The 26,452-nt window shown below is 36.3% G+C and overlaps 2 protein-coding genes across 2 annotated transcripts in view; one reads left to right on the top strand and one right to left on the bottom strand.

Moving 5' to 3' along the window:
• Positions 1–26,452, bottom strand: part of PIK3C2A (phosphatidylinositol-4-phosphate 3-kinase catalytic subunit type 2 alpha) — a 105,179-nt gene that overhangs the window by 53,793 nt on the left and 24,934 nt on the right. Inside the window, exons 2-3 of the mRNA XM_043901933.1 lie at positions 18,818–19,955; positions 5,118–5,221 (exon numbers count right to left, since the gene is read on the bottom strand). Coding sequence (XP_043757868.1) covers positions 5,118–5,221; positions 18,818–19,891 — 1,178 coding nt within the window. The 5' untranslated portion in view covers positions 19,892–19,955. The remainder of the gene's footprint in view (positions 1–5,117; positions 5,222–18,817; positions 19,956–26,452) is intronic.
• LOC122693938 (60S ribosomal protein L7a-like) lies at positions 10,826–11,702 on the top strand. Its single transcript, XM_043901945.1, has one exon. The coding sequence runs from the start codon at positions 10,841–10,843 to the stop codon at positions 11,639–11,641; it is 801 nt and encodes a 266-aa protein (XP_043757880.1). The 5' UTR covers positions 10,826–10,840; the 3' UTR covers positions 11,642–11,702.

Below are 26,452 nucleotides of genomic sequence, written 5' to 3'. Positions count from 1 at the left end.
GCAACAAGTGTAAATATTCATGCACAGCTTATAGAGTCAGTCTACTCAACTTGAAGTCCTGATTTTACTACTTACTAGCTTACTTACAAATCACCTTGTTGCTTCAGTTTCCTCTTCTATAAACTGGGGATAATACTAACTTCATGGGTTTGTTGTGAGAATTATGTAAATTTAGTTTTTAAGGACATTCAGAATAGTGTTTAGTACATGGTCAGTGCTATAAAAACCTTGAATGAATCAATGAGTGAAACGAATAAATCTGGTTTCTGCACTGTGATCTTAAGTGCCACAAAGAATCCAATATTAAAAAGAAATATAATTGAAAAAAAAGGTAACATAAAGTAATAAACTTAAATTGATATTGGAAATGCACCTTTAGATGTGGACACATTATCTTCAAATATGTGCTTGTTGTCAAGCAACACGTGCGTGCCCTTCCAACACGACAAAACCTTCATATAATCCAGCCTAAGATTTTTATTTTTTCTCACATTTTTGGTATTCTCATTTCCTACAATATGAAATAAGATACTCACAGCAAATCCATAGCTAACTATGGTAAAAAAAAAAAAAAAAAAACTTTACATCCAAGGAAGCCTTCAATTTTCAGAAACCATTAAGGCTGATAAAAGAAAAATCAGAAATTCCTGATAACTCAGAAAACAAGAATTTACTGAACAAAAATTATAGTGATAAAAGTTGCACTTAGGGCTTTCCTGGTAGCCCAGAGGTAAAGAATCCACCGGGCAATGCAGAAGACATGGGTTTAATCCCCGATCTGGGAAGACCCCACATGCCTAGAGCAACTAAGCTCACGTGCCACAACTATTGAGCCTGGGCTCTAGAGCCCATGTGCTCCAACTACTGAGGCCTGAGGCCTGCACACCCTAGAGCCTGTGCTCCACAAGAGAAGCCACTGCAGTGAGAAGTCGAGGCACGCACCGCAACGAAGAGCAGCCTCCACCTGAAACTAGAGAAAGCCTAAGTGCAGCACTGAGGACCCACAAATAAACAAATAAATCTTAAAAAAAAGAACTGAGAAAAAACTAAGATGGTAACAGACTGCTTCAAGTTGTGGTTTCTTTTGTTCTGTTTGTAACTGAACTTTTAAATATACAAAGAAGATTACTAATTATCAATTAGTAAACTGATAATTGCTGAGTAAATTTTCACTTTATATATAATAGACTAGATAAAGTATTTTATGAACACTCTAAACCACACATTGTAGTTTGATGTTCTTAAGTAATTATCTACAAAGAGCATTTTTTTATACTGATTTTCATTTTCTTTAAACCATCCATTTCCCTTGTTCAGTACTAAATTGTGTCCAACTTTTTGCAACCCCATGAACTGCAGCACACCAGGCTTTCCTGTTCTTCACGATCTCCTAGAGTTTACTCAAACTCATGTCCACTGAGTCAGTGATGCCATCCAACCATCTCATCCTCTGCTGCCCTCTTCTCCTCCTGCCCTCATCTTACCCAGCATCAGGATCTTTTCCAATGAAGCAGCTGTTTGTATCAGGAGGTCAACATATTGGAGCTTTAATATCAGTCCTTCCAACGAATATTCAGGGTCCATTTCCCTATCATCACCAAAGCAACGGCTCTGTTTGCTTAATGTGGCTCTATAGCTCAGGAAATTAATTATCTCTCTGCAAATACCAAAATCCTTTATGGTTTATTTCATACTATGTGCTATCCAGTTAAGGTTACATATAGACAGAGCCAAATCAGAAAGACAGAAGACATAAAAATGAAGGTTTTAAAAGGTAAATATAAAAGGGAGGGTTTTTAATTGAATTGATACTACTTTATAAGAAAGTTGAGTCAGCATTACCTAGAATATATAAACTAAATGCAGAGGTGAAGTCCTTGATTCCTTGGGTTCAAGACACTTTTTAGATTATAAATATCAGATAAGAACATAAATGAAGAAAGGAAAACTAAAGGCTACTCAGAACAACAAGTGTAAAGTATAGTACTCATCTGGTCCTAGACCAGAAATGAAGCAGCAAAAATTTCCATTGGTATCTAATATTCCTCTCAGTACTTTCTCTGGAGACCTAAGTAACTAGTAGATACAGCAAGCTCTGTCAATTATGATGAGTGTGAAAGTCAAGAAAACAAGAAATAAAAATTTTAAAAATGCAATGTCCTGAATCAAAGTATTTTACAGAACTTTAAACTGAAAGCTACCCTTGAGATCCCTAATCCAACTCCCTAACTTCACAGGAGCAAAAAAACATGGCCTAGAACTGGCACTAAATTCTATTACAGTAGGCTTAACTATAAACAAATACTATAATGACAATCTTACACTAATAACACAGCTGAATTAAAATAATCATTTTAGGAGATTTAAAAAAAATAAGGAGTTAACTAAGAGGATAAATACTTGTTTTTAAAATCTGCATATTGGAAAAAATAGAAAGTGCCATTAATTTCTTCAAGTGATATTGGACTCCAATCTCCAAGGTCAAGAGGGGAACAGAGAATTTTCTAGAACATGGCTTCAAAACACCTCTGCCTCTTACTTCTGTGAAATATTTGTTACAATCCCACTCTAACTAACAGAAATAATATTCTCTCTAATTCATCTGAGGTTTTAATATTCATAAGCCATTTGTGTTTGTGTGTGTGCATATGCATGTAAATAAAAAAGATCATCTTAGCTTAGTGGCAGAGTTTATGTAAATAACAATAAGATTCAAATGCAGAAAAAACAGGTAGATCACAAAAAGCCTAATTTCTCAACATGCAAAACTTAAATGCAATAGCCACTCAACACAGTCTAATAGGGCTTGTGTGGAGAGAAAATTAAAGGAACTGGATGAACATTTCAGATTAATTTCAAACCATTAAAAGATTATTTCCAAATTCTTAACCACACACACATAATGGTATGTATATGTGGCATAAAGGCATAGGTAATTTCTGATACATGCAATTTGAATTCTAAGTCACCTGAATGTCTATTTTAAATGTCTACTGAAAAATGTGAGTTTTAAAAATCCAGTTAAGGGCTTCCCTGGAAGTCCACTGGTTGAGAATCCACCTGCCAATGCAGGGGACATGGGTTCTATCCCCAGCCGGGGAAGATCCCATATGCTGAGGGGCAGCTAAGCTCATGCACTCAAGGGACTGTGCTCCACAACCAGAGGAGCCACCGCAGTGAGAAGCCCACGTCCCTCACCTAGAGAGTAGCCCCTGCTTCCTGCAACTAGAGAAAGCCCAGAGGAAGAGTGAGAAGACCCAGTGTGGCTAAAAAATAAATAAAAATTAAAAAAAAAAAAAAAAATCCAGTAAGAGTAACCTTTGCACAGGAAAGAAACAGTGACTCTACTGATATTCTTCTTTCTCCCTTAAAGTATTCTGAAGAAAAAAGAATGCTGGTTAGGAAGTGATACATAGGAAAGATAGAACTGTAATCAAACATTACCAATAAGTCTAGAAAGTCTAGTTTAATAAGTTCCTTATAACAAAAATGATGAATACACTCAAAAATTATCTAGGAACTCCAAACTCTGCTTTGCTTAAACCACACTGGGAAAATACTGGATTCAAAATAAATCACTCAGAAGCAACCTAAATGTCCATCAGAGGAATGGCTAAAGACGATATGGTACACATATATAATGGAATATTACTCAGCCATTAATAAGAATGAAATAATGCCATCTGCAGCAACATGGATGGACCTAGAGAGCATCATACTGAGTGAAGTAAGTTAAAGGAAAAATATATGACATCCCTTATATGTGGAATCTAAAAAGAAACAATACAAATGAACTTACGTACAAAACAGAAACAGACTTATAGACTGAGAACAAGCTTATAGTTGCCAGAAGGGAAGGTTGAGAGGAAGGGACAGACTGTGGGATGGACATGTACACAGTGCTATATTTTAAATGGATAACCAACAAGGACCTACTGCTCAATGGAACTCTGCTCAATGTTATGTGGCAACCTGGATGGAAGGGGAGTTTGGGGGAGAATGTATATATATGGCAGAGTCCCTTTGCTGTTCATTTGAAACTATCACAACATTGTTAACTGGCTATACTCCAATACAAAAAAAATTTTTTTTTAAAGAATAAATCTCCCAGTAGTGATCTACTTTTCCTTCTTTTGATAACAGATCCCAACCCTGTTGGCTACAATGTTTGCTGTCCACTCTTTCCTTCCGTGGGATTTTTCTATCTGGTGCTGGCTGAAAGGATTCTTTCCTTTCTGCCAGCAAGACCATTAGAATATCAAGTCTAAGCTATCAGTGGCTTCAAAACCCCATCTGTAATAGAAGTAAACAAGCATGGTGAAAGGGCAGGGGGAGAAAAGGGAGGAAGAAAAGTCCAAAGAGAGGAGGCATCAACTACAGTGTGTGAATTCCTGGATCTTGCTGTCACTGAGCGCTGCCCCATCCTCCCACTTTCTACTATATGGGCTTGTGAATCAATACATAACCGTTCTTGATTTATGCTAGTTTAAGATGGGTTTCTTGCCCTCATGACAGAAGTGCTGACTAATATAGTGATATAATGGAAAGAAAACACACTGAACCAGAGGTGATGGAGACCTGGCTGTTACGGACTAGCTGAGTAACGTGAACTTCAGTAGGTAACTTCAAGCCTCAGTTTCTTCATACACTAAGAACACTGGACACATTTCAGGTTAAACTTCAGAAAGGCAATTTTCTAACCTTCAGAAAATATGTTTGCTTCTCTAATCTTGCTTGTTATAGCATCTTTTACATCTAAATAGGACAGTATTTTGAATGCTAGAAAATTTACAGCAAAGTTAAATCTCCTTGTAACAACAACAAAAAAAGGTATTTTCTAATTCTAAAAAAACTTCTATATTTAAGGCATATTTTCCCTCAGTAATACAGTATCAGAAGTCTACTGACTGACCTTAATTTTTCCTCCTAAATACTCAGAAACTTAAGGTTCAAGTGTAGTTTGTGTTAACGTACCAATTAACTGTCTTGATGTTTTAGCGACAGAGAGAAAATATTTAAAAATTTTATAATCATTAGCACTAAGCTGGTTTTAAAGTTAAATTTTAAAAAATTATTTAATAAGAATAACCTTTAATTTATAAAGAAAAATGTCTTACTTTGTAATGGATTGACAAAAAGCTGCTACTTCCTCATTCTGTACTTCAATTTCTTGCAGAAGAGAACTTTCAGGTGGCAAACTACTGGTCCCATTTGGGTCTTTCTGTAATGAAAAAAAAAAAAAGGTTTTATTTTAAAATAAAAGATTCCCAAAATGCTAAATAGCAATATAGCACAAACACATTTTTATGAAAATATGTACAAAAATATGGAGGTTAAATAAATCATATCAATAACAGGATTTTAAAGTATGGATTTCTATCCCTATAAAAGCAATGCCAACTAAGCCTTATTTTTAAAGTTCATTGGTTTTACTTATTCAAAAGTAGAAATAGGCTGTATTTAGTATTGGTCAGTAAGAATGTAATGCTAAATACACTTCCATCAAAGTCTTTCAGAAATGAATACTTCAGAAAGTTAACAGCTAAATGAAATTAAAGGACTACACTCTGTCTTATGAAAAGGAAGAGAACAAGCCCATTTGAAACCGGGACTCCTCTAATAAAGAATGAGTTTTAGGAGTGAGTGGGCATTTTCTATGTTAATAAACTTGTACAAACATCCTGACAATCTTTCAAAAGTTAAGTTTATGTCTGACCAAAATTTCTGTAATCAAATTTCTGATCAAAAACATTTAAGGACAAAAATTCACTACCCAAGCATAGTCAAACAGCAGAGTCCATTTAGAGGTGTTTTGACTCACTACATAAAAATACTTGATTTAGCACAAATTTCAAATGTAAATTTCCCTTAAAATTAGAATGGGAATGTTCTCAATTTGAAATTGAGTGAAGGAGAACACCATGTATAAATTTCAAGAGTTGTGGTGGATTTCAATAACCATAGCACATAAGGCTTTGTTGGGTAAGAAAATTCAGGGCAACAATTCCGTTATTAATTTACTGCTTTTAAAACATGGCAGAGCCTTTTCTGCTGTAAAATGATATATACATGGTGAAGTGACCAGCCTGGAGTTCTAGAAAAGTTGCTACTACAAATAACAGAGTTCATGGATAAAAATAAAGGCAGACTACTCAAAATCAGTGTAATCAAAGTCCTAACTAAAACAATGAGAAGTCCTTACAAAAATACTAGAACAATTAAATCTCTACTTAAATTTGCACCTAGAATTATGATCTTCTATTCTTTGAAGCCTCTTTAAATCCTGGAGCTCCTGCTTCCTAATTTGTTATATGCATTCTGAAGAGCAGAATTTCAATGAAGTTAAAAATACAATCCAGGATACAGACTTCTTCATGCAAAAAACGAATGTCTTTATAGCTTCTCTGTCTACACTCACTGCTTCACCAGAATGCTTGACCCTGTGGAATTGGAACTGTTCTTGAAGCCACCATTTTTACTTCTGTGGAACTTTCAGTGTTTTTCTAGTATTTTCTTGAATTACTAAGGCTTTCCCTTTAACTAGGAGAGTTTGTTCTTGACTGCTTTGAAGTATTAATATGCTGGGAAAGATGATTTTAAAACAAATGCTACTTTCCCATTATACTGACATCAATTCCATAGGTACCAGTTACAGAAGTTAATTTGTGTTACAAAAGAAAGTACTATAGCAAATAGACCGTACTATTCTAAGAATAGATTTTTATATTTCTAGACTTCTAATACTCTATTACCGAGGAACAATATGGTTTAAACACAGAAGTTTTATTAGAATTAGAAAATGTCGGGCTTCCCTGGTGGCTCAGTGGTAAAGAATCCGCCTTGATCCCTGGTCCAGGAAGATCCCACATGCCTGAGAGCAACTAAGCCCACGCACCACAACTATTGAGCCTGTGCTCAAGAGCCCAGGAGCCGCAATTACTGAAGTCCGCGCGCCCTAGAGCCCATGCTCCACAAGAGAAGCCACTGCAATGAGAAGTCTGTGCACTGCATCTAGAGGGTAGCCCCCACTCCCTACAATTAGAGGAAAGCCCACACTGCACCGAAGACCCAGCACAGCCAAAAATAAATAAATGTTTGTTGTTTTAAAGAAAATTGTCTTTTTTTGTTATACAGAGACTTAATTTCCTTTCTAGCATTCAAAATATTATCCTTCTTAGATGTAAGAGATGACAATAACAAGCAAGATTAGAGAACAAATATATAAATATTTTCTGCAGGTTAGAAAAATGCATTTCTAAACAAAGCCTCTGGTTTGCCATTCCAAGTCTGCCACAATCTAATCCAGTTTTATTTCCCAGAACTTCCCAAATGAATATTATGTCCAAGTGAACCTGAATCATATCCTGTTCCTATAAAGTACAAACTGAACTATCTTGCCTCTGAATCCTTGCTGTTTGTCTTCAAAGCTTCCTCCTAACTTTCCCTCACAGCACAAGTCTAAGATCCATTAATTTTTAAGGCCCAATGGAATGCCACTTCATCTACACTGTCTTTTATGAAAATTTAGTATGGAGCATTTCTTCCTTCCTAACATTTCTAAGTACTTAGTCTGAACCAAATACCATATTATTACATCCTGTTTTATATTTGTCCTAATATGAAAGTTCCTTGAATACAAGAATCAAACTTAATTTGAATTTCATATTTTTGTAAAACTTTATATCCAATTCAGAAGGCACTCAACTATTGGTTTAATTTGTTAAATGTTTTGTTCCCACTAAAAACAAGTTAAAAGTCACTTTCATATAATCAGTGAATTTGCCAGTGATCATAAAACACTGAAAAATTATAATTGAATGGATTGTAGTTCCTTCAATTATTTCCTAAAATAGTAATTTTCATAATTAATGTATTCTATAAAATAAGTCTTATGATTATTATAATACCTAAATTACAGTGAGATGCCACACACACAAAAATCTAGCAATTACTGAGCATTTCTCACATGCCAGGTTCTGCTGTGAGAAATTTAGTCATTTGTGTACGTATGTATGTATTATTTATTTTTCACAAAGTTCTAGTCGATGTGTAACATGACTATTATCCCCACTTTACATGTTAAAAAATGAGGCACAGAGAAGTTAAAGAGGCAACAAGGTCACAGGACTAAAAAAATGTTAGTATTTCAACCTAGGCAACCTAGATTAATCACTACCTAGCTTAATCACCTCACAAACTAGCTTAATCACCTCACAACAAAGTCTCCTAAAAAAAAAAAAAAAAACCTCTAAAACATGAGAGAGGGACTTCCCAGTGGCTAAGACTCTATGTTCCCAATGCAGGGAGCCTGGTCGGGGAGCTAGATCCCATATGCTGCAACTAGAGATCCCGAGTGCCGCATGTAAGACCCAGCACAGCCAAATAAATAAATAAATATTTTTTTTTAAAAATGAGAGAAAGACAGCATTGAGACCTTTGTACAAGCAATGCTGTTAAAAAGAAAAAAAACCCTGTATTTTTGTTGACCTATAACTATCTTATCTCTGTTTTTTATGTTCCACCTATTAACAGATTTTGAATTTCCTTAATGGCATTCCTAGATGCTTTTTTTTTAATCAAAAAATATTTTTTACAGTGCCTTTCATGTATTAGTTCCTTCCTTCAAGCACGTTACGAGTTTCAATTGACAGTGGCAAAAACAGATTATAATAATCAATTATCTAGTCATACATTAAGGTAGTAATAGAATCTGGAAAGTTAACTCAATTTTCTGTCCACAAAGTAAAAAACAGCTGGGATCCCAATGATTTCATCTGTACATTAACGTCATCATTTTCTTGTTTTTCTCCACTCTTTCTGGAATCAAAATTTTTTTTTTTCAATTTCACACCTACTCCCTCAACTCTTGCTCCCAATCCCTTCCTCAAACTCCAAACAACTTAAGCATCAAATCATCTCTTTTCTTCAATGATCTTGCACAAACTTTTATGCAGCATTCAAGGCTTTCATACTCCACTTATATACACACATCTTGTCTCCCCTTCTAACCCAAGTTCTTTAAGGATGAGATCTAAGAATGGTCATTATTTGCAACCCACATATTTTGTCCTCAAATGTTTTTCTATGAATGAACGAGGCAAACGATAGTAAGAAAAATTGCTATTGTCATTACCCAATGTATGAAACAAAGGAAGGTTTGTGGGGGAAGATACTGAGTTATCTAGTAAATATTTTGGGTTTGGAAATCCATATAGATGTTTGGTCATCATCTAGAAATATTCTATTAACAAATTTCTATTCCAGAGTTAAAGATATTGAATTGAGGATCATTCAATTTCTGCAATTTTCTACAAGGAAGTTTCTCTCTACTAATTGCTGTCAACAACCATCAGAATCACCAAGGTAAACCAAAGGATTTTGGGTACAAGTTCCACCAATAGGAGAGTTTCTTTAGGAGGCTGAGGGATACATAAGCGATTGCACTTACTAGGCCTCAAGATGGGACATCTCTTCATGCATATAAGAATGGAGAAAGAGAAATTTATTATAAGAAATTAGCTCTTGTGATTATAAAGGCTGCCAAGTGGTCTGGACTAGTAGCTTTCAAACTCTGTATCTATCTCAGAGCCTCAAGAATAAAGTACTGACTAAAAGAGAACAAATAAGATATATTAAAGACAGCCAAGAACAAAACCTTGGGGGAATACCAATGTTTTGAAGCTAGACAAGTAAAGGAAGTCAAAGATTATAGGAAGAAAACTAGTAAGTAGATTTAACCAGGGCAATGGAAGAAGTTTCAAGAAAAGAATATGGTACAGAGTTGCAAATGAGGCAACAAGGCTGGACAGTAAGTATGGTCACTATATTGAAAATTAGTATTCATACTCCTAGAAACAGCTTTCTGCAATATGATAGGAACAAGAGAGGATGGTAAGGAACTGGAAAAACAGTAAGTACAAATTCCTCTTTAAAGAATAATGGTAGAAAAATACTTTGGGGAGACAATAACAAGAAAAGAGGTATAAGCATTACATTTGGGAAAAGAGAAGGAATCTCTATCTCTTCCCTCCAAACCAGGAGGAAGAGGCAAATAAATCTGAGGTGAACAAGTGATACTAAGAATAACCTTGACCTCACTATATAAAAAAAAGAAAAAGAAAAAAAACCAAGTAACTGGAAGTCCTAGCCACAGCAATCAGACAAGAAAAAGAAAAGGAATCCAATTTGGAAAGGAAGAAGTAAAACTGTCACTGTTTGCAGATGACATGATATGAAAAATTCTTAAAGATGTCACCAAAATACTATTGGAACTAATAAATGATTTAAGTAGGATACAAATGAATTTTGCAGGATATAAAATTAATATATAGAAGTCTGTTGTATTTCTATACACAAAAACTAACACAATGAGAAATTAAGAAAACAATTCCATTTACAACTGCATCAAAATAACAAAATACCTAGGAACAAATTTAACTGATACAGGTATAAGACCTGTATTTGGAAAACTATAAGACACTGATGAAAGAAAGTGAAGACAACACAAATGGAAAGATATACTGTGCTCACGGACTAAAGAATTAATATCATTAAAATGACAATATTACCCAAAGCAATCTATAGATTCAACACAATCCTTACCAAAATACCAATGGTCAGACTTCTCCTGTGGTTAAGACTCCACACTACCACTGCAGGGAGCATGGGTTCAATCCCTGGTTGGGGAACTAAGATCCCATATGCCATGCAGCAAAAAAAAAAAAAAAAAAAAAAACCAACCCACAAACAATGGCATTCTTCACAGAACTAAAACAAACAATTCTAAAATGTGTATGGAAACACAAAAAACCCTGCAATAGCTCTACGCCAGCCCTTCAAGATGCCGAAGGGAAAGAAGGCCAAGGGGAAGAAGGTAGCCCCGGCCCCGGCCGTGGTGAAGAAGCAGGAGGCCAAGAAGGTGGTCAACCCCCTGTTCGAGAAGAGGCCCAAGAATTTTGGCATTGGACAGGACATCCAACCCAAGAGGGACCTCACCCGCTTTGTCAAATGGCCCCGCTACATCCGGCTGCAGCGGCAAAGGGCTATTCTCTATAAGCGGCTGAAGGTGCCTCCTGCAATTAACCAATTCACCCAGGCCTTGGACCGACAAACAGCTACTCAACTGCTTAAGCTGGCCCACAAGTACAGACCAGAGACAAAGCAGGAGAAGAAGCAGAGGCTGCTGGCCCGCGCTGAGAAGAAAGCCGCTGGCAAAGGCGACGTCCCCACCAAGAGGCCACCTGTCCTTAGAGCAGGGGTCAACACTGTCACCACCCTGGTGGAGAACAAGAAGGCTCAGCTGGTGGTGATCGCTCACGATGTGGATCCCATCGAGCTCGTGGTCTTCCTGCCTGCCCTGTGCCGCAAGATGGGGGTTCCCTACTGCATCATCAAGGGCAAGGCCCGGCTGGGGCGCCTGGTCCACAGGAAGACATGCACCACCGTGGCCTTCACACAAGTCACCTCGGAGGACAAGAGTGCTCTGGCTAAGCTGGTGGAAGCCATCAGAACCAATTACAACGACAGATACGATGAGATCCGTCGTCACTGGGGAGGCAATGTCCTGGGGCCGAAGTCAGTGGCTCGCATCGCCAAGCTGGAAAAGGCTAAGGCCAAAGAACTGGCCACCAAGCTGGGCTGAGTGTACACTATTGAGTTTTCTGTACTGTACATAAAAGTAATAAAGAGGCTGCTTCAGCTGGTATCAAGCAAAAAAAAAACAAAAAAACCCTGCAATAATCAGAACAATTTTGAGAAAAAAGAACAAAGCTGGAGGTATCATGCTCCCTGCTTTCAAACGACCCAACAAAGCTACAGTAATCAAAACAGTATGGTACTAGCACAAAGACGGACACACCAATTAATGGACCAGAAAAGACAGCCCAGAAATAAACCCACACTCACACAGTGAATTAATCTATGACAAAGGAGGCAAGAACATACAATAGGGAAAAGATAGACTCTTCAATAAACTGTGCTGAGAAAACTGGAACAGCTACAGGAAAAAAAGGATCAAACTGGGCTTTCTCAAACCATATAGAAAAACAAATTCAAAATGAATTAAAGACTTAAATGTAAGACCTGAAACCATAAAATTCCAGGAAGAAAACAGGCAGTATGCTCTTTGACATTAATCTTAGCAATTTTTTTTTTAATATGTCTCCTTAGGCAAGGAAAACAAAAACAAAAATAAATAAATGGGACTACATAAAACTAAAATTTTTTGTATAGCAAAGGAAACATCAACAAAACAAACAGGTGGTCTACTGAATGGGAGAAGATATTTGTAAATGATATATCCAATAAGGGGCTAATACTCAAAATATACAAAGAACTCATACAACTCTATCAAAAAACAAACAACTTGATTTTTAAAATGAGCATTTTCTGAAAGACGATATACAGTGGCCAATAGACACATGAAAAGATGCTCAGCGTCACTAATCACTGGGAAATGCAAATCAAAGCCACAATGAGGTATCATCTCATACCTGTAAGAATGGCTATTGTCAAAAAATAACAAATAACAAGTGTTGGTGATGATGTGGAGAAAAGGGCACTCTATTGAACTATTGGTAGGAATGTAAATTGGTAGTCACTATGGAAAACAATATGGAAAGTAAAGTCACTCAGTCATGTCCAACTCTTTGCAACTCCATGGACTGGACGGAGCCTGCCAGACTCCTCCATCCATGGGACTTTCCAGGCAAGAATACTAGAGTGGGTTGCTGTTTCCTTCTCCAGGGGATCGTCCCAAAACAGGGATCAAACCTGGGTCTCCCGCGCTGCAGGCAGACTCTTTACAGTCTGAGCCACCAGAGAGGTTCCTCAAAAAATTAAAAATAGAATTACTGTATGACTCAGCAATTCCACTTTGGAGTATTTTTCTGAAGAAAACCTAAAACAGTAATTTGATAAGATATATACACCCCTATGTTCATTTCAGCATTATTTACAACAGCCAAGATATGGAAGCAACTTAAATGTCCACTAACAGATGAATGGATAAAGACGACACAGGATACACATGCAATGAACTGTTACTCAATCATAAAATATATCTTGCCATTTGGGACAATATGGGTGGATCTAAAAGGTATTATACTAAGTGAAACAAGTCAGAAAAATACCATATAATTTCACTTATATGTGAAATATAAAAACATATGAACAAATGAATACAATAAAACAGAGACAGATTCATATATATAAAGAATAGACAGGGGTTGAGGGAGTGAAACAGGTGAAGGAAATTAAGAGGTACAAGCTTCTAGTTACTAAATGAGTCATGGCGATGAATGTACAGCATTAGGAATACTGTCGATAATATTGTAATAACTTTATTTAGTGACAGACGGTAACTAGGCTTATCATGGTGATCATTTTGTAATGTATAGAAATACCAAATCACTATGCTATACTGTGTACCTGGACTTAACAGTGTTATAGATCAACTATAATTCAGTTTTCTTAAAAGGTAATGGAAAAGGTATAATTCACGAAAACTTACCAGTGCATACTTTATAAAGTAGTTATAAGAATAAGCGAAAGCTTTACATCTAAACAAGTTCCAGATTCATGCCATCTTACCCCAGAAATTAGATGGAACACCAAGTTTTCAATAAATGTATTTTAAGCATTAAATATAAACGTATCAGTTGCTATTCAGAACAAAGTCGGTTATTTCCTTAATTGAATTCTTTTAAAAGTTTATAGACTTCAGTAATCTATTCAAATACTGTATTACATACAACTAGACAATGGAAAACCACATTTTATTCAACTTTACTTTGTCTTCAATTACTGTTAGACATTGTGCTAATTAGGATATAAATGTTTATAATGTTAATATAATCAGTTTTTAGAATCAATAGCCACAGAACTTTGCAAAACCATTTCTATGAAAATAATTTGATTCATTACTAAAATCTTTGAAATCTACAAGTAGTTAAATTTACAGCTGTTAACTAAAAATGTGATTTCAATTTAAATTGCCAGAAGACAGTTTTAAGTACTATGTCTTTTCCTTTGGGAAACAAAAATTTGAACTAAAGTATTTAGATTATTATGAACAAAAGATACTAGAAGGAAATAGGAAGTAAGACTGCTGAGTGAGAAGAAAAACACCGTTCAGAGTTTTTACCACAAAGCATAAAATTCTTACAGGAAATGAATACTTACGTACATAAAGTAATTATAAAGAATAGGCACTGCAATCTTATTTCACAGTAAAAAAACATGAATCTCAGGGAAAAGTTTATTTTTATTGAATAGAAATGAATGGTGTGTGAAAATTAAAAGTTCCATGCCAATGTTTGTGCCACAGACTTCCAAAGTCAGCTTACTATTAGTATTCTGTTTATCCTTTTGGCCTAAATTAAACCAAACTTAATCTTCATGTACACAAACAAATGATGAAATCTTAAGAGTTAAAAAAATCCCTTTTATAGCATTTGTAACAAATTCACACTAAACCTCTGATTGAAGACCTCCAATAATTATACACTGACCCCCTGAGAGCAACCATTACCAAATAGCTATTTATAAATTTTGTTATTGATATTTAACTATATAACCTGCCTCCTTGAGTTTTCTTCCCCATTGGTCCTTGTTTCACTTTTTGGAACAATGAATTTTAAAACTAAACTAAACTGAATTTCTCAATTCACAGAAAAAAATATAAACAAATAGGATTTGCATAATTTTAAGCTTTCTATAAAAGGTATTTTAACTTTCAGCACCTGCTACCACTTATCTATTAAAATCTAGCACAAAGAGCTATTTAATTTGTACAATGCAACACAATAAATTGGAAAATTTAGTACATAACTACTTTATCTTTTTTACAATACCATGATTTTCAGGTAGTCTATTTCCTGAACTGTTTTGAGAACATATGTCCAAAATGTAAAACTTTAAAAGAAAAAAGTTTCAACTTCCTTTTACATGGCAACTTTCTAAACTTGAAATATTATTCCTGAAAGGATCTCAGAAATCATCTGTCCAACCAGGTTTATATCATAGATGAAGAAACTCAAATTCAGAGTGTGAATTATCTCTAATTAATATCCTCTTCTTCAGACAAAATATGCCCAATCTTTTCAACAGTTCCTTAAATAGCACAGCTTCTAGATCCTGAACACTATAACTTTTTCTTTTCAAGACACACTCTCACTGGTCCCTCTTAGAATGTGGTGGTCAAACGTTAAGTATTAACAGAGTAGAATATAACAGAATGATCAACAACTATATAACACCTCACCACGCCACAGTTAGACTCCTTTAAGAAGCCTAAGCCACCTCAATTCAGACACTGTGTCATTCAGTAAAGTTCTGCCGTACACTGTAATAATCTAGCTCCCATCTCTGATTGATCAGCTGATCAAGTCATGGTATTTTTGCTTACTTGGCTTTGACTCATGCCTCTCGCAACCAATCTGCTTACTCCCTGATCCTTTCCCCTATACTTTAAAGAAAATCTAAGAATACATTTCTGCTAAAACTTGCCCAGAAACCTAGTTAATTCCTAGAGTCTGAGTAACTAGTAATTCTCTGCACTCCCATGTGATCTGAATTCACAGGTCTTGCTGGGGGAATCCTATCTTTAGAAAACTACCTGTCCTCATCAGTCCTGCAAGATGATTTCTGAAAGCACCCCAAATTGGGAAATATCAAGATGATACTGTGACAAATATTAAAAATGAGTAGGAAAAGATGTATGCAGAGAGAGAATGAAAGGAACATAAATGAGTATCACAGCCCTACCCCCACCAAACAAAGGGTGGAGAAAACGTCAGTTGAACCAGAAATGACCAGTCTAAACCATAGAGGGCAACAGCGAAAGGAAGCTGTGCTTTGCAGCAAAAGCATTGTCAATCTATGCTACCGGTTTTGAGTACAAAGAAACTGAAAAAGAAAATACTGACATTAATTGGAGATAAGTCATTCTCTGGATCTAAGTTTCTGGATCCATGAAATGAAGTTGGTTAGACTAGATGACTATGGTTATCATCTTACACATCTCTAAAATGAGTTCATTTAACTAATTACAATACTGTTATTACATGAAAAAATTAATAATTACTTAACTTCTTTACATTTCAGTTTCCTCAAGAGTGAAATAGGCATGGGTCGCTTTGATCTCACAGGATTCTACGAAAGTCTCTACTGTCTCAGTGATTGTAAAAAAGAAGTAAACCAAAGTCATTTACAAATATTTTATTAAATTCAGGATAATCAGGATATTGTGACTACAATGCATATACTGTAGAGGTGCAAACACATACATATGAAGTGTGATGCAAGAAGCAGGAAGATTATTTGAAAGTGACCTGGATGCTCACTCTGGGTTTCCTGGACTATCAGGGGCTCTGTCTTCCACCAATGGGAGGCCTGAGTCTAAACTCAGCTCCACAGAGGACCAGAAGCGACTCTATCCCTGACAGCAGAGACTGCAACTTTCCACAGGTCATGAGATCTCCAGGTTCTAGGCAGCTACCCTTTCCTGATATTCCTAATCCAGACTACATGGTGTCAAACACATGCTATCATGGTTAAGTCCATAAAAACGAGATCCACAGTTGGGAGAGGGATCTCTCTACTGGAACACTGACCCAAATATGAATCAAGCAGGAACTTGGCCTAAGCACAACAGGAGGATCGGGGGACCAGTGTCTTTCTTTTAAAAAAAAAAAAAAAACCTGAGGTAAAAATTCATAGAACATAAAATCTTCCATATTAGCCAATTAAAAATGTACACTTTGTTGGCTCTCAATACATTCATAATGAAGTGTGAACCATCACTGTTACGGCAAGAACATGGAAATGTTCTAATTTCAGAACATTTTCATCACTTGCCCCCCAAATCCCTGTACCCATTAGGCAATCATTCCTCATTTCCTCTTTCCCTCAATCCCTCAGCAAATACTAACTTGCTTTCTTCCTCTATGGATTTGTGTTTTCTGGACATATCATATCTGGAATCTACATGTTTTTTTTGTGTCTGGCTTCTTTCATTTACAATGTTTTCAAGGTTCATCTATGCTGTTCTCTTTGTATGGGTGAATAATATTCCACTGTATGGACACATTTTTGCTTGCCCATTCATCAGCTGATGGACATTTGGGTTGTCTCACTTTCTGGCTCTTCTGAATAAAGCTGCTATGAACAACCCGATTCTTAAAATGGACAAATGATTTAAACATACATTTCTTCAAAAAAGATGAAGAAATTACAAATAAGCATATGAAAAGATACTCAACATCACTAGTCATCAGGCAAACCCAAATCAGAACTACAATAAGATACCACTTCCCACTTCCCATCCATTAGGAAAGTTATAACCCAAAAAATGGAAAATAACAAGTGTTGACAAGGATGTAAAGAAACTAGAACTCTCATTATACTGTGGGGGTGGGAAAGGGGATGATGCAGCCACTGTGGAAAACAGATCACTGGTCCTTAAAAAGCTAAACATAAATTAGCCAGCAATTCCACTTCTAGGTATAAGCTCCCTTCCCCACATTTTTTGATTTGGCTTAGTCTCCCCTTCTCCTTACAGACATTTTAGGAAATAACAGATGCTCTGTAAAAACAAAAACCAAGACAAGACAACACAGAATATTAAGAGAAAATAATCTGATATTATACTTATGACTCCAATTTAAAATGTTAAATTAACCCATGACTTTTAAATTGAAAGGTGTTAAGAAATTATGTTACTAAATGTGCAAACAGTATTGAAAAGCTGAAGAGAACTTAAAAACATGTATTTCTCAGTGTGAGCTGCAGTCAAAATGTATTTGGAAAACACTGCACTGGTTAAGATTTTTCTCGATTCTGATGTTATCCAAAGACATCCTCATCCTGTTTTCTTAAATCTTCTTAATATCTGCTGTTTTCTCCCTAGACATCTAAAATGGCTTTTAAAAATCAACAATTCAACATACACCCATCCAAATCATGCAAAATGTGCTTCTCCTTCCCTAAATACTAGTTGATACTCACTGCCTAAAGAGTAGTTAAATGCTGATCTAATTAACTGAATGATATGATTCACATTAATGTGAGAATGAAGCTTAAACATTCCTAGAATCCACAGATGATATAAGAGCAAAATAAAAATCTTCAGTGGTATACTATATATGGAAAGGAAAAGTCTAAACCTTACTGCCCCCTCTTCTAAGAGAAGACATTCTGCTCCATGCACCATTATCTAATTCTTCCAGACAGTAAGACTATATGAACTCAGCAAATATACTATATAGATTACAGTCCTATTCTTTACTTGCATCAATATAAGTGTTTAAAGAGAGTCCTTTAAATGGCTTTTCTCCCATCTCTCTGAGGCCTCCCTTCCTTTCTTCCTTTTTCACCTCCCTTCCTCCTGTTCTTCTATTCCTTCATGGTTAAAAACAATAAAACAATATACATTACAATTTCTATAATGGAGTTAAAAACCAAAATTCCTCATCTACTCTGAAAAATAAAGGTGATAAGGCAAAGAAAGTAGGACCACATATAATGAATGGAGAGGGAGAGACATATAAAAATTATCCTAAACGCCTATAAGTGACAGCCAGATCCTTAGGTTTTTAAAACTCACAACCCTAGAAAAAGATATTAATAGCAATTAATTTTTCAATTGGCCTAAACACATTTAATTCTTTACCATACAATTTAAGATGCACAGTGTACTTAAGAATAAAGAAAACAAAACTCAAAATAAAAAAATATTTCCTTTACCTAGTAAGTTATGTACACAAACATGAATTCTGTGTTATACTAAGTTTGAGAAGTTCATAAGAAAAGGCTATACCTGAGATATTTGGCTCTGGACTTTTGTAGGCTGAGTTGTTCGAATATTTAAAGACTGGCTTCTTGTCACTGTTGCTCCAGAAAGAGATTTTCCATTCACCTTTCTGTCAAGGTAACTACTTGCTGGTGATCTCTCCTCAAGTAGAACAGCATCCCAAGGATCGTCTGCTAGCAAATCTGGTACATTTTTGTCTTCTTCATGGTCCTCTACCTCTACATTGTCCACCTTAGGCTTACTTAGAGGGTCCAAGTCTAACCAATCAAATTTACTGATATCTTCAGACTTTGGAGATACCTGCAGATTGCTGATTGTAGCTTTTGAATTTGTTATCTCCAAATCAGTCCTTGCTTTTCCATTTTTTAAAAATTCTGATGTGCTAGCTATTTTGTCAAACAGCTTTGCCATGTCAGGACTGACAACTGGGCGATAGATAGGTAAGCTTCCTTGTGGATGAAAGGGTATGGCAGGTGTCAAAGGATATGAAAAATATGGAGACTGTCCTGGAAGTCTTAAATATATAGGTTCTGTGGATGCAAAAGTAGGCATTCTTGGGTTGAAGCCATTTTGGAATGCAGTCTGTTTAGTACTGTAAGTTGACTGATAAATAGAAGGTAAAGTATAACTGGAAGGTCCAGATAATCCAGGTGGCCACTGTCCTCTCTGAATAGCAGGTCTAAGATAGAGTTGGGCTGATAATGAAGGGTTCACAACTGGAGTAACTGGCAATACAGGTGTTTTCCTAGTCTCAAAACTGTCATCCAGCAATAGTTTCTCAAGTTCAGCTTGGGTAAGCTTTTCTACATCAATATCTACTGCTCTTTTTTGGGTATCTGATTCAGGAAACACCATGAGATCATAATCCTGTTTATTATAAACCTGTGCTTTTTGTCCACTGCTGCTAGACAACTCAAAGCCTCTCTGATTATCAGTCACCTGTCTGTCCTTTTGCAGTTTTGCTAAAGCCTCTGCTTCCATCTGTAATGCTTCTTCTTTGTCCACATCTTTTGTTCTTGTTGATTCCGGAGGGGAAGATGAGCATTTCTTAAATCCATTGTTGCTGGATATCTGAGCCATGTCCACTTACAAAGCCAAACCTCCCCAATCTAGTTTTCTCTTGTAGTTTCCAAAATAGCAAGACCTGTACATAAAAATAAATGGAACACTCAATTAGATTTTTAAAACCACAAATCTGTTTAGTTCGTAACCTACCACATATGACTTAGGGCTTCCCTGGTGGCTCAGCTGATAAAGAATCCTCCTGCAAGGCAGGAGACCTGGGTTCGATCCCTGGGTTGGGAAGATCGCTTGGAGAAAGAAACGGCTACCCACTCCAGTATTCTAGCCTGGAGAATTCCATGGATTATATAGAACATGGGGCTGCAAAGAGTCGGACACGACTGAGCGACTTTCACCTTCACATGTGATTTAGGACTTCATGCCATTTATACCATGAAATGAAATGAAATGGAGAAAATCTGGGTTAAGGAACACTTTTAAAACATCTCATACACTGTTAAGAGAGATGTTTAGACATACATGACTTTACCCCATTCCATGACCATCAGGAAAGCTAACACAGTAAATGAACTCAAGCTTCCACTTCAGTTGTCACACTGAGTGTCATTAACCAGTTGCATTTCTGGCAGGATACTTGGCATGAAATGGCTTAAGTACTAGTCACATATTTTCAAGAGTTCAGACAGGGTTTGCTGGAATGCAAATAGCAAGTCAAAATGATTTCAATCTTTTGCTATTTGTAAAAAGGCTCAAAAGTCAATTAGCAATAAAAGTATTCAATATCTAGTAAATAAAAGCAAGTAACTATTATTTTATCAAATCATCATATGAAAAACTAAGGACTTACAATATTCTAGAAATTTTAAAAATGTACACGGTAACATAGATTAGAATAATAAGGCAAGTGTTAAGGTTGTAAGAAGCTCTAATACTCCACTCAAAGGTTAAATTATGGCTGAATTTGCCACATAGTTCTGTTCACACTTCTATTCTGATTATCTGAAGTTAAATCAATAGTTACAATACTAAAATTTCTCCTTCTCAAACTGCTATTCATAAACTAGAAAATAGTTTATTAAAACTTTTCCTTGCATGCATGAATGCTTAGTCACTCAGTTGTATTCAAGGTAGCTCGGTGGTAAAGAATCCACCTGCCAATGCAGGAGACGCAGGTTCAATCCTTGGGTTGAGAAGATCCCCTGGAGTAGGAAATGGCAACTCATTCCAGTATTCTTGCCTGGAAAATTCCAGGGACAGAGGAACCTGGCGGGCTCAGTCCCAGGGGTTGCAAAGAGTCAGACATGACTGAGAAGGTACGCACTGTTAATCTAACCTGACTTGAGATACACGTAGTTTGAATACCTATAAAGCAAGAGAGCGCCTGTTTATATCCTTATAAATGTTTAGTGAAAGGAGGTAGAGAGCCGTCCAAAGTGAATTCAAAGAATGTAACACAAATGCAAATCCTAAGTGTTGAGGTATGTTAAATGAATAAATTATTAGCAATAAGGATATGAAGAAAGGTATTCAAGAAAGATACCTTTTGCAATTCTTCTATACAACTACAGTTGAACTTGAGTCATTTCACTGAAAAGCTATCCCAAATTTTCCCCTTCTCTGGCAGGCTACAAAACTAGGTGTGATGTACACTTAACGTCTGTACACTTCATTGTATGTAAATGTTTTTTATCAAAAGAAAAATACTGAACATTGACTTGCTAAATACATGCAGCAGATACTTAGAGAAAAGAACTAATATCTACAATTTATTTTGAAATGCATCAAAAATAAGATAAATTGATAAAAGAATGATAGATGGATAAATATATAATAAAGCAGGTATAGTAGAACCTAGGTGGTAGATACGTGGATATTCACTTTGAAATTCTTTCAACTTAGTTTCATGACTGAAAATTTTCACAATAAAATGTTGGGGGAGGGATAGGCAGAAATTTCTCCCATTCCAGTATACACATCTGTTTTGCAATGCAACTTTGTTACTCCTCCCATAAAGAGGTGGGGTCTATTTCTCTACTTGATCTAAGTTGGCCTTGTGACTTGCTTTGACCAACAGAATGTGAAAGAAGTGACACTGTGGCAGTTCTAAGTCCGTCATAAGTCTTTCATATCTGAGTCTATCATCTAGACTGACTGCTTCAGCTCTCCCTGAGTGTAGCCACTGCCATGTGAGTGCTCATGAGGATGAGAAGGCACAAAGAGAGGTCCAGGCAACAGCCAGCATCAACCAACAAGTGTGGGAGTGCAGCCACCATCACAGACCATCCATCCACAGCTGGGATGACCCTAGCCACGTGAGTGACCCCGGGCCAGCAGAAGAAACTACCCAGCCTGAGTTCAAGTCAAATTGCTTATGCACAAAATCATTTTGGAATGGTCTGTTACATAGCAATAGATAACTGGTAAACCTTTTCTTACTTTTAGAAAACAAAACTGAAGCCATACATATTTAATAACAAATTTCTATTTTAACCTCTGTAGTCACCACTACTACTATCCCTTACATGTCCTCAGAGAATAAACAATCCCTTTTCCTTTCTAAGGAGGCCCCCTCCACTTCTATCCTTGATCCTACTGAATTTCCCTTCTGTGCCAACGACTGACTCCTTTGCATTGTTAATTTCTCCTTTACTTGCTTCTGCTCCTCTACCATAAAAATGTTCAGATTTTCTCCATACTGAGGGAGAAAATATCTGAACATTCCCTTTAGACTCTAGTAGTTTTCGTTTTTTCTCCTTTCACTGCCAAACTTCTCAAATGAGTGACCTAGAAAGTCCTTTCTTACTCACTCTGCCTTAGAAAAATTCTACTTGCCCTTCAGAGCCCAATTCAAAATATAGTCTCCTGTCTGAAGCTTTACTTAAGCACCTTCTATCAGAATTTATCTTCTTATTATAGCTCAACTAAAAATTTTTATCTTTACTTTTGTATGCTGCTTTTGCCTGCTCAGCATCCTTCCTTCTGATAGCAGAATTTATAAGTTCCTTTTTGTAAACTACTTGTCTTTCTTTTGTTTTATCTACTTTGAACTAAGCCAGACCATCCTCACTAACCACCCCACCCCCCAAGGTACCCCGACTCCAGCAGATTCAAGTATGGCCAAACCAGACTTAATGCCAGAATTTCTGGAACTATTTGGAAAGGAAGCTTATCATTGAGGTTGCTAAGCTGACAGGATGTAAGCCTGGCACTGTTTTGGCCATCTTTGCCACCACTTGAGGAGATACTGCCTGAGAATGAATCCAAGTCAGAAGAAAGTAGAGCTAAGATAAATGAGATAAATTCTACATGTTACATGAAATATCTGGATGCAACCCATGCCAAGGCCAATCTTTCATCTATATGAGCCCATAAATCCCACTCCTTGCTTAAGCCGGTTTAAAATTGCTTTTTGCCATGATAACCAAAAGTATCTTAACACAGAATCTGTAACCTGTATGTCTACCCAAACAGACTAGAGTAAGCTTGGGAGGAGGCCTAGTTTGCTTATTTTCCCTCCCCACTATATTTAAAAGCACTTTGCTTAATAAATACGGAACTTAATGTAATGAACATGTGTTTTAACCGGAAGGAATGAAAGCTATTAAAAAGTCTTAGAGAAGGGATTTCAGATGGCACAAAAATATGGATATATGATGAGAGAAACGAGTCAAATTTAACTACCTGTTATCCAACACAACCCACTGCCTATTTTTCACAAAGCTAGGTGGATTAGAACAAAACAACATTTTGAAAGATAAAGATACTGAACTTCAATACATCTTCCACAAACATAATGCTGATTTGTTACTTAAGTATTCTTCTGGCTACCCTATTTGCTAATGATAGGACTTGTTCTCAAAGAGGGAATCTGGATTTTTTTTAAGTACATTTGAGATACAGTTAATTCTATGGATTGCACACTTATTCCAAGTATTTCAAATTAATGTCATCTTTCATTTACTGATAAAGGTAAAAATTAATACTTTAAAATATATTTTAACAATGAACGTGGTGTTTTCTCATATCATCAATTCATCTGCTTGCTCTATCCCTAGTTCCAACCCAGAAAGTAAATACAACGCTAAGTAGTCATTAACAGCTGTCTGTTAGCAGCTAAATATCATACTTTAAAGTTTTTGGTCTTAAAAAGTACCATATTTTAGTTTCCCAGAAGATTATTAAGCATGTACACTCAAATGATAATAAGGAACTTAAAAGGTTGTCCAAGAGTAACCCTGTGCCTCAGCTATTTTTCTAAGGCTGCTGCACTGATATGCTCCATTAATTTTTTAAAATAAAACTTCACTTGATGACAAACATTTAGCAGGAAATAATTTCCAACATGTTCATTCAAAATGAAAAGTTCAATGCTAATGTTCCACTAATTCAAGCTGGGAAAGACAATGTAACTTGTTTTTGAATGATGACTGTATACCATCTGCCAAAAATTTCCCAACATAAAGTAATTCAGTGCAGATCTCAAGGCTGTAGCTACTTTAAAATTCTTTAAAAGAGTGCAATTAAACTATTCAGTTAAACTTTTGGAAACCACTGCAGACCCAAAGGAATTAATTTAAAAGCTGTTGGCTTCTACTGACACTCATTTACAATTTAAATTTAAATCTCAGACAAAAATAAAACAAGTCAGTCCTGCTATCCATCTAAATGCCTTCTGATCTTAAAATTCAAAATACCTATGAAAATGGAAAAACAATGATTTGAATTCAACAATACAAATATTCTCCTTGAAACTGAAAATGAATATCAAAGACAAATGAGTTATGGTACCTCCATGGATTGAATTTATGTCACTATTAAAAATAAAATTATGAAGACTGCAGTTAAATGTTTTTTTAAAATTCTAGAAAATATCTATACAGCTCCATCTCCCCAGAGACCTAGATTACCCTAATGGCTCAGTGGTAAAGAATCCACCTGCTGCTGCAGAAGACGCAGGTTCGATTCCTGGGCTGGGAAGATCTTTTGGAGAAGGAAATTGCGACCCACTTCAGTATTCTAGCCTGGGAAATTCCATGGAGAGAAAAGACTGGAGGGATACAGTTCATGGGATCACAAAAGAGTTGGACATAACTTAGTGACTAAACAACAACAAATACATAGACCTGTGTTTGGAGATATATAGATACTATATGTCAAGCACTACTTTAAATAATATATTAACTAACTTAACCTTCACAAATTCTATTAAGTAGCTGTTACTACTATCCCTAGTATACAAATGTTATATTAATATAATGTGCCCAAGCTCATAGCAGCTAGGCAAGTGGTGAAATTAGGACTCACATTCAGACAGTGTTTTTATGTTAACAGTTATATGGAATCAGTAAGTGTCCAGACATATCTTATCCTTTAAAAATATCAATTTTCTTTCTCAATCCTAGGGATATTTCTGTCTGCATTAGTAAATTTTGTTTCTTTTAATTGTATCATGAAGTAGTTAGTACTGCTTTTTAGCTGTAACATACATCACATCATACATCATACATACATCACAGGTTCAATGGACATGAATTTGAGCAAGCTCCAGGAATTGGTGATGGAGAGGGAAGCCTGGCATGCTACAGTCCATGGGGTTGCAAAGAATCAAACACGACTAAGTACTGAACTGAACTGATGCATCAATTTATCAGCTAACTTATTATCAGCAGATAACCAGAAAATTTATCATTTCATTGAATTCCTATCTTATTTACCCTCTACTCTCAAACTTAAGCTACAGTTGCTGAATGAGTGCATAATGCATCAATGATTAGAGAACCTAAGACACCATATCTTTTATCAGAAAAACTAAACTCTGAAACAAATAAATAAAACAGACTAAAAGAACTAATTTATTAATAATTCAACTGAAATGGAAAAACCACATGGCTGAGTTCAGAATAAACAAGTGGTGGGAGAAAAATTATCTTGAAAACTAGGAGGGAAAGAGACAGCAACAGAAAAGTAAACATAGGAGAAAGGGACTCCATCTGTGCTTAAAAACAAACTGCATTAGAAAAGAATACTCTCCTACTTTTGGTTCAAGATGCCAGAGTAGAACGTGTGCTCATCTCCTCCTGTGAGAGCACCAAAATCACAACCAGCTGTTGAACAACCATCGACAGGACACTAGAACCCACCAAAAAAAGAAAACCCATGTCCAAAGACAAAGAAGAAGCCACTGTTTCATATCCCATACCCGCTGGTAGGTGACCCACAAGCTGAAGAACAGTAATACCAATAAGTTCTCCCACTGTTGTGAAGGTTCTGACCCCAAATCAGGCTTCCTAACTCGGGAATCCCCAGGGAATCTGACCTTGAAGGTCAGCAAGATTTGATTATAGGACTTCCACAGGACCAGGGGAAACAAAGCCTCCAGTCTCGGAGAGCCCAAACAAACTCTTACATGCACCAAGACCCAGAGGAAAAGAGCAGTGACCTCACAGGAGACTGAACCAAAACTACCTGCCAGTATTGGAGGGTCTCCTGTGGAGACATGGGTCGGCAGGGGCTCACCACAGGGATGGGGACACTGACGGCAGGAGTCCTGAAAGGCCCCCCGCCTAAACCGTCTTGTGCATTGCGATTATTGCTCAGTCATGTCCGACTCTCCAACTT

Source organism: Cervus elaphus, chromosome 1 (genome assembly GCF_910594005.1).
Source record: "Cervus elaphus chromosome 1, mCerEla1.1, whole genome shotgun sequence".
Classification (NCBI taxonomy): Eukaryota; Metazoa; Chordata; class Mammalia; order Artiodactyla; family Cervidae; genus Cervus; species Cervus elaphus.
The sequence above is the reverse complement of the archived record's forward strand: the minus strand, read 5'-3'. Positions and strand labels throughout refer to the sequence as shown.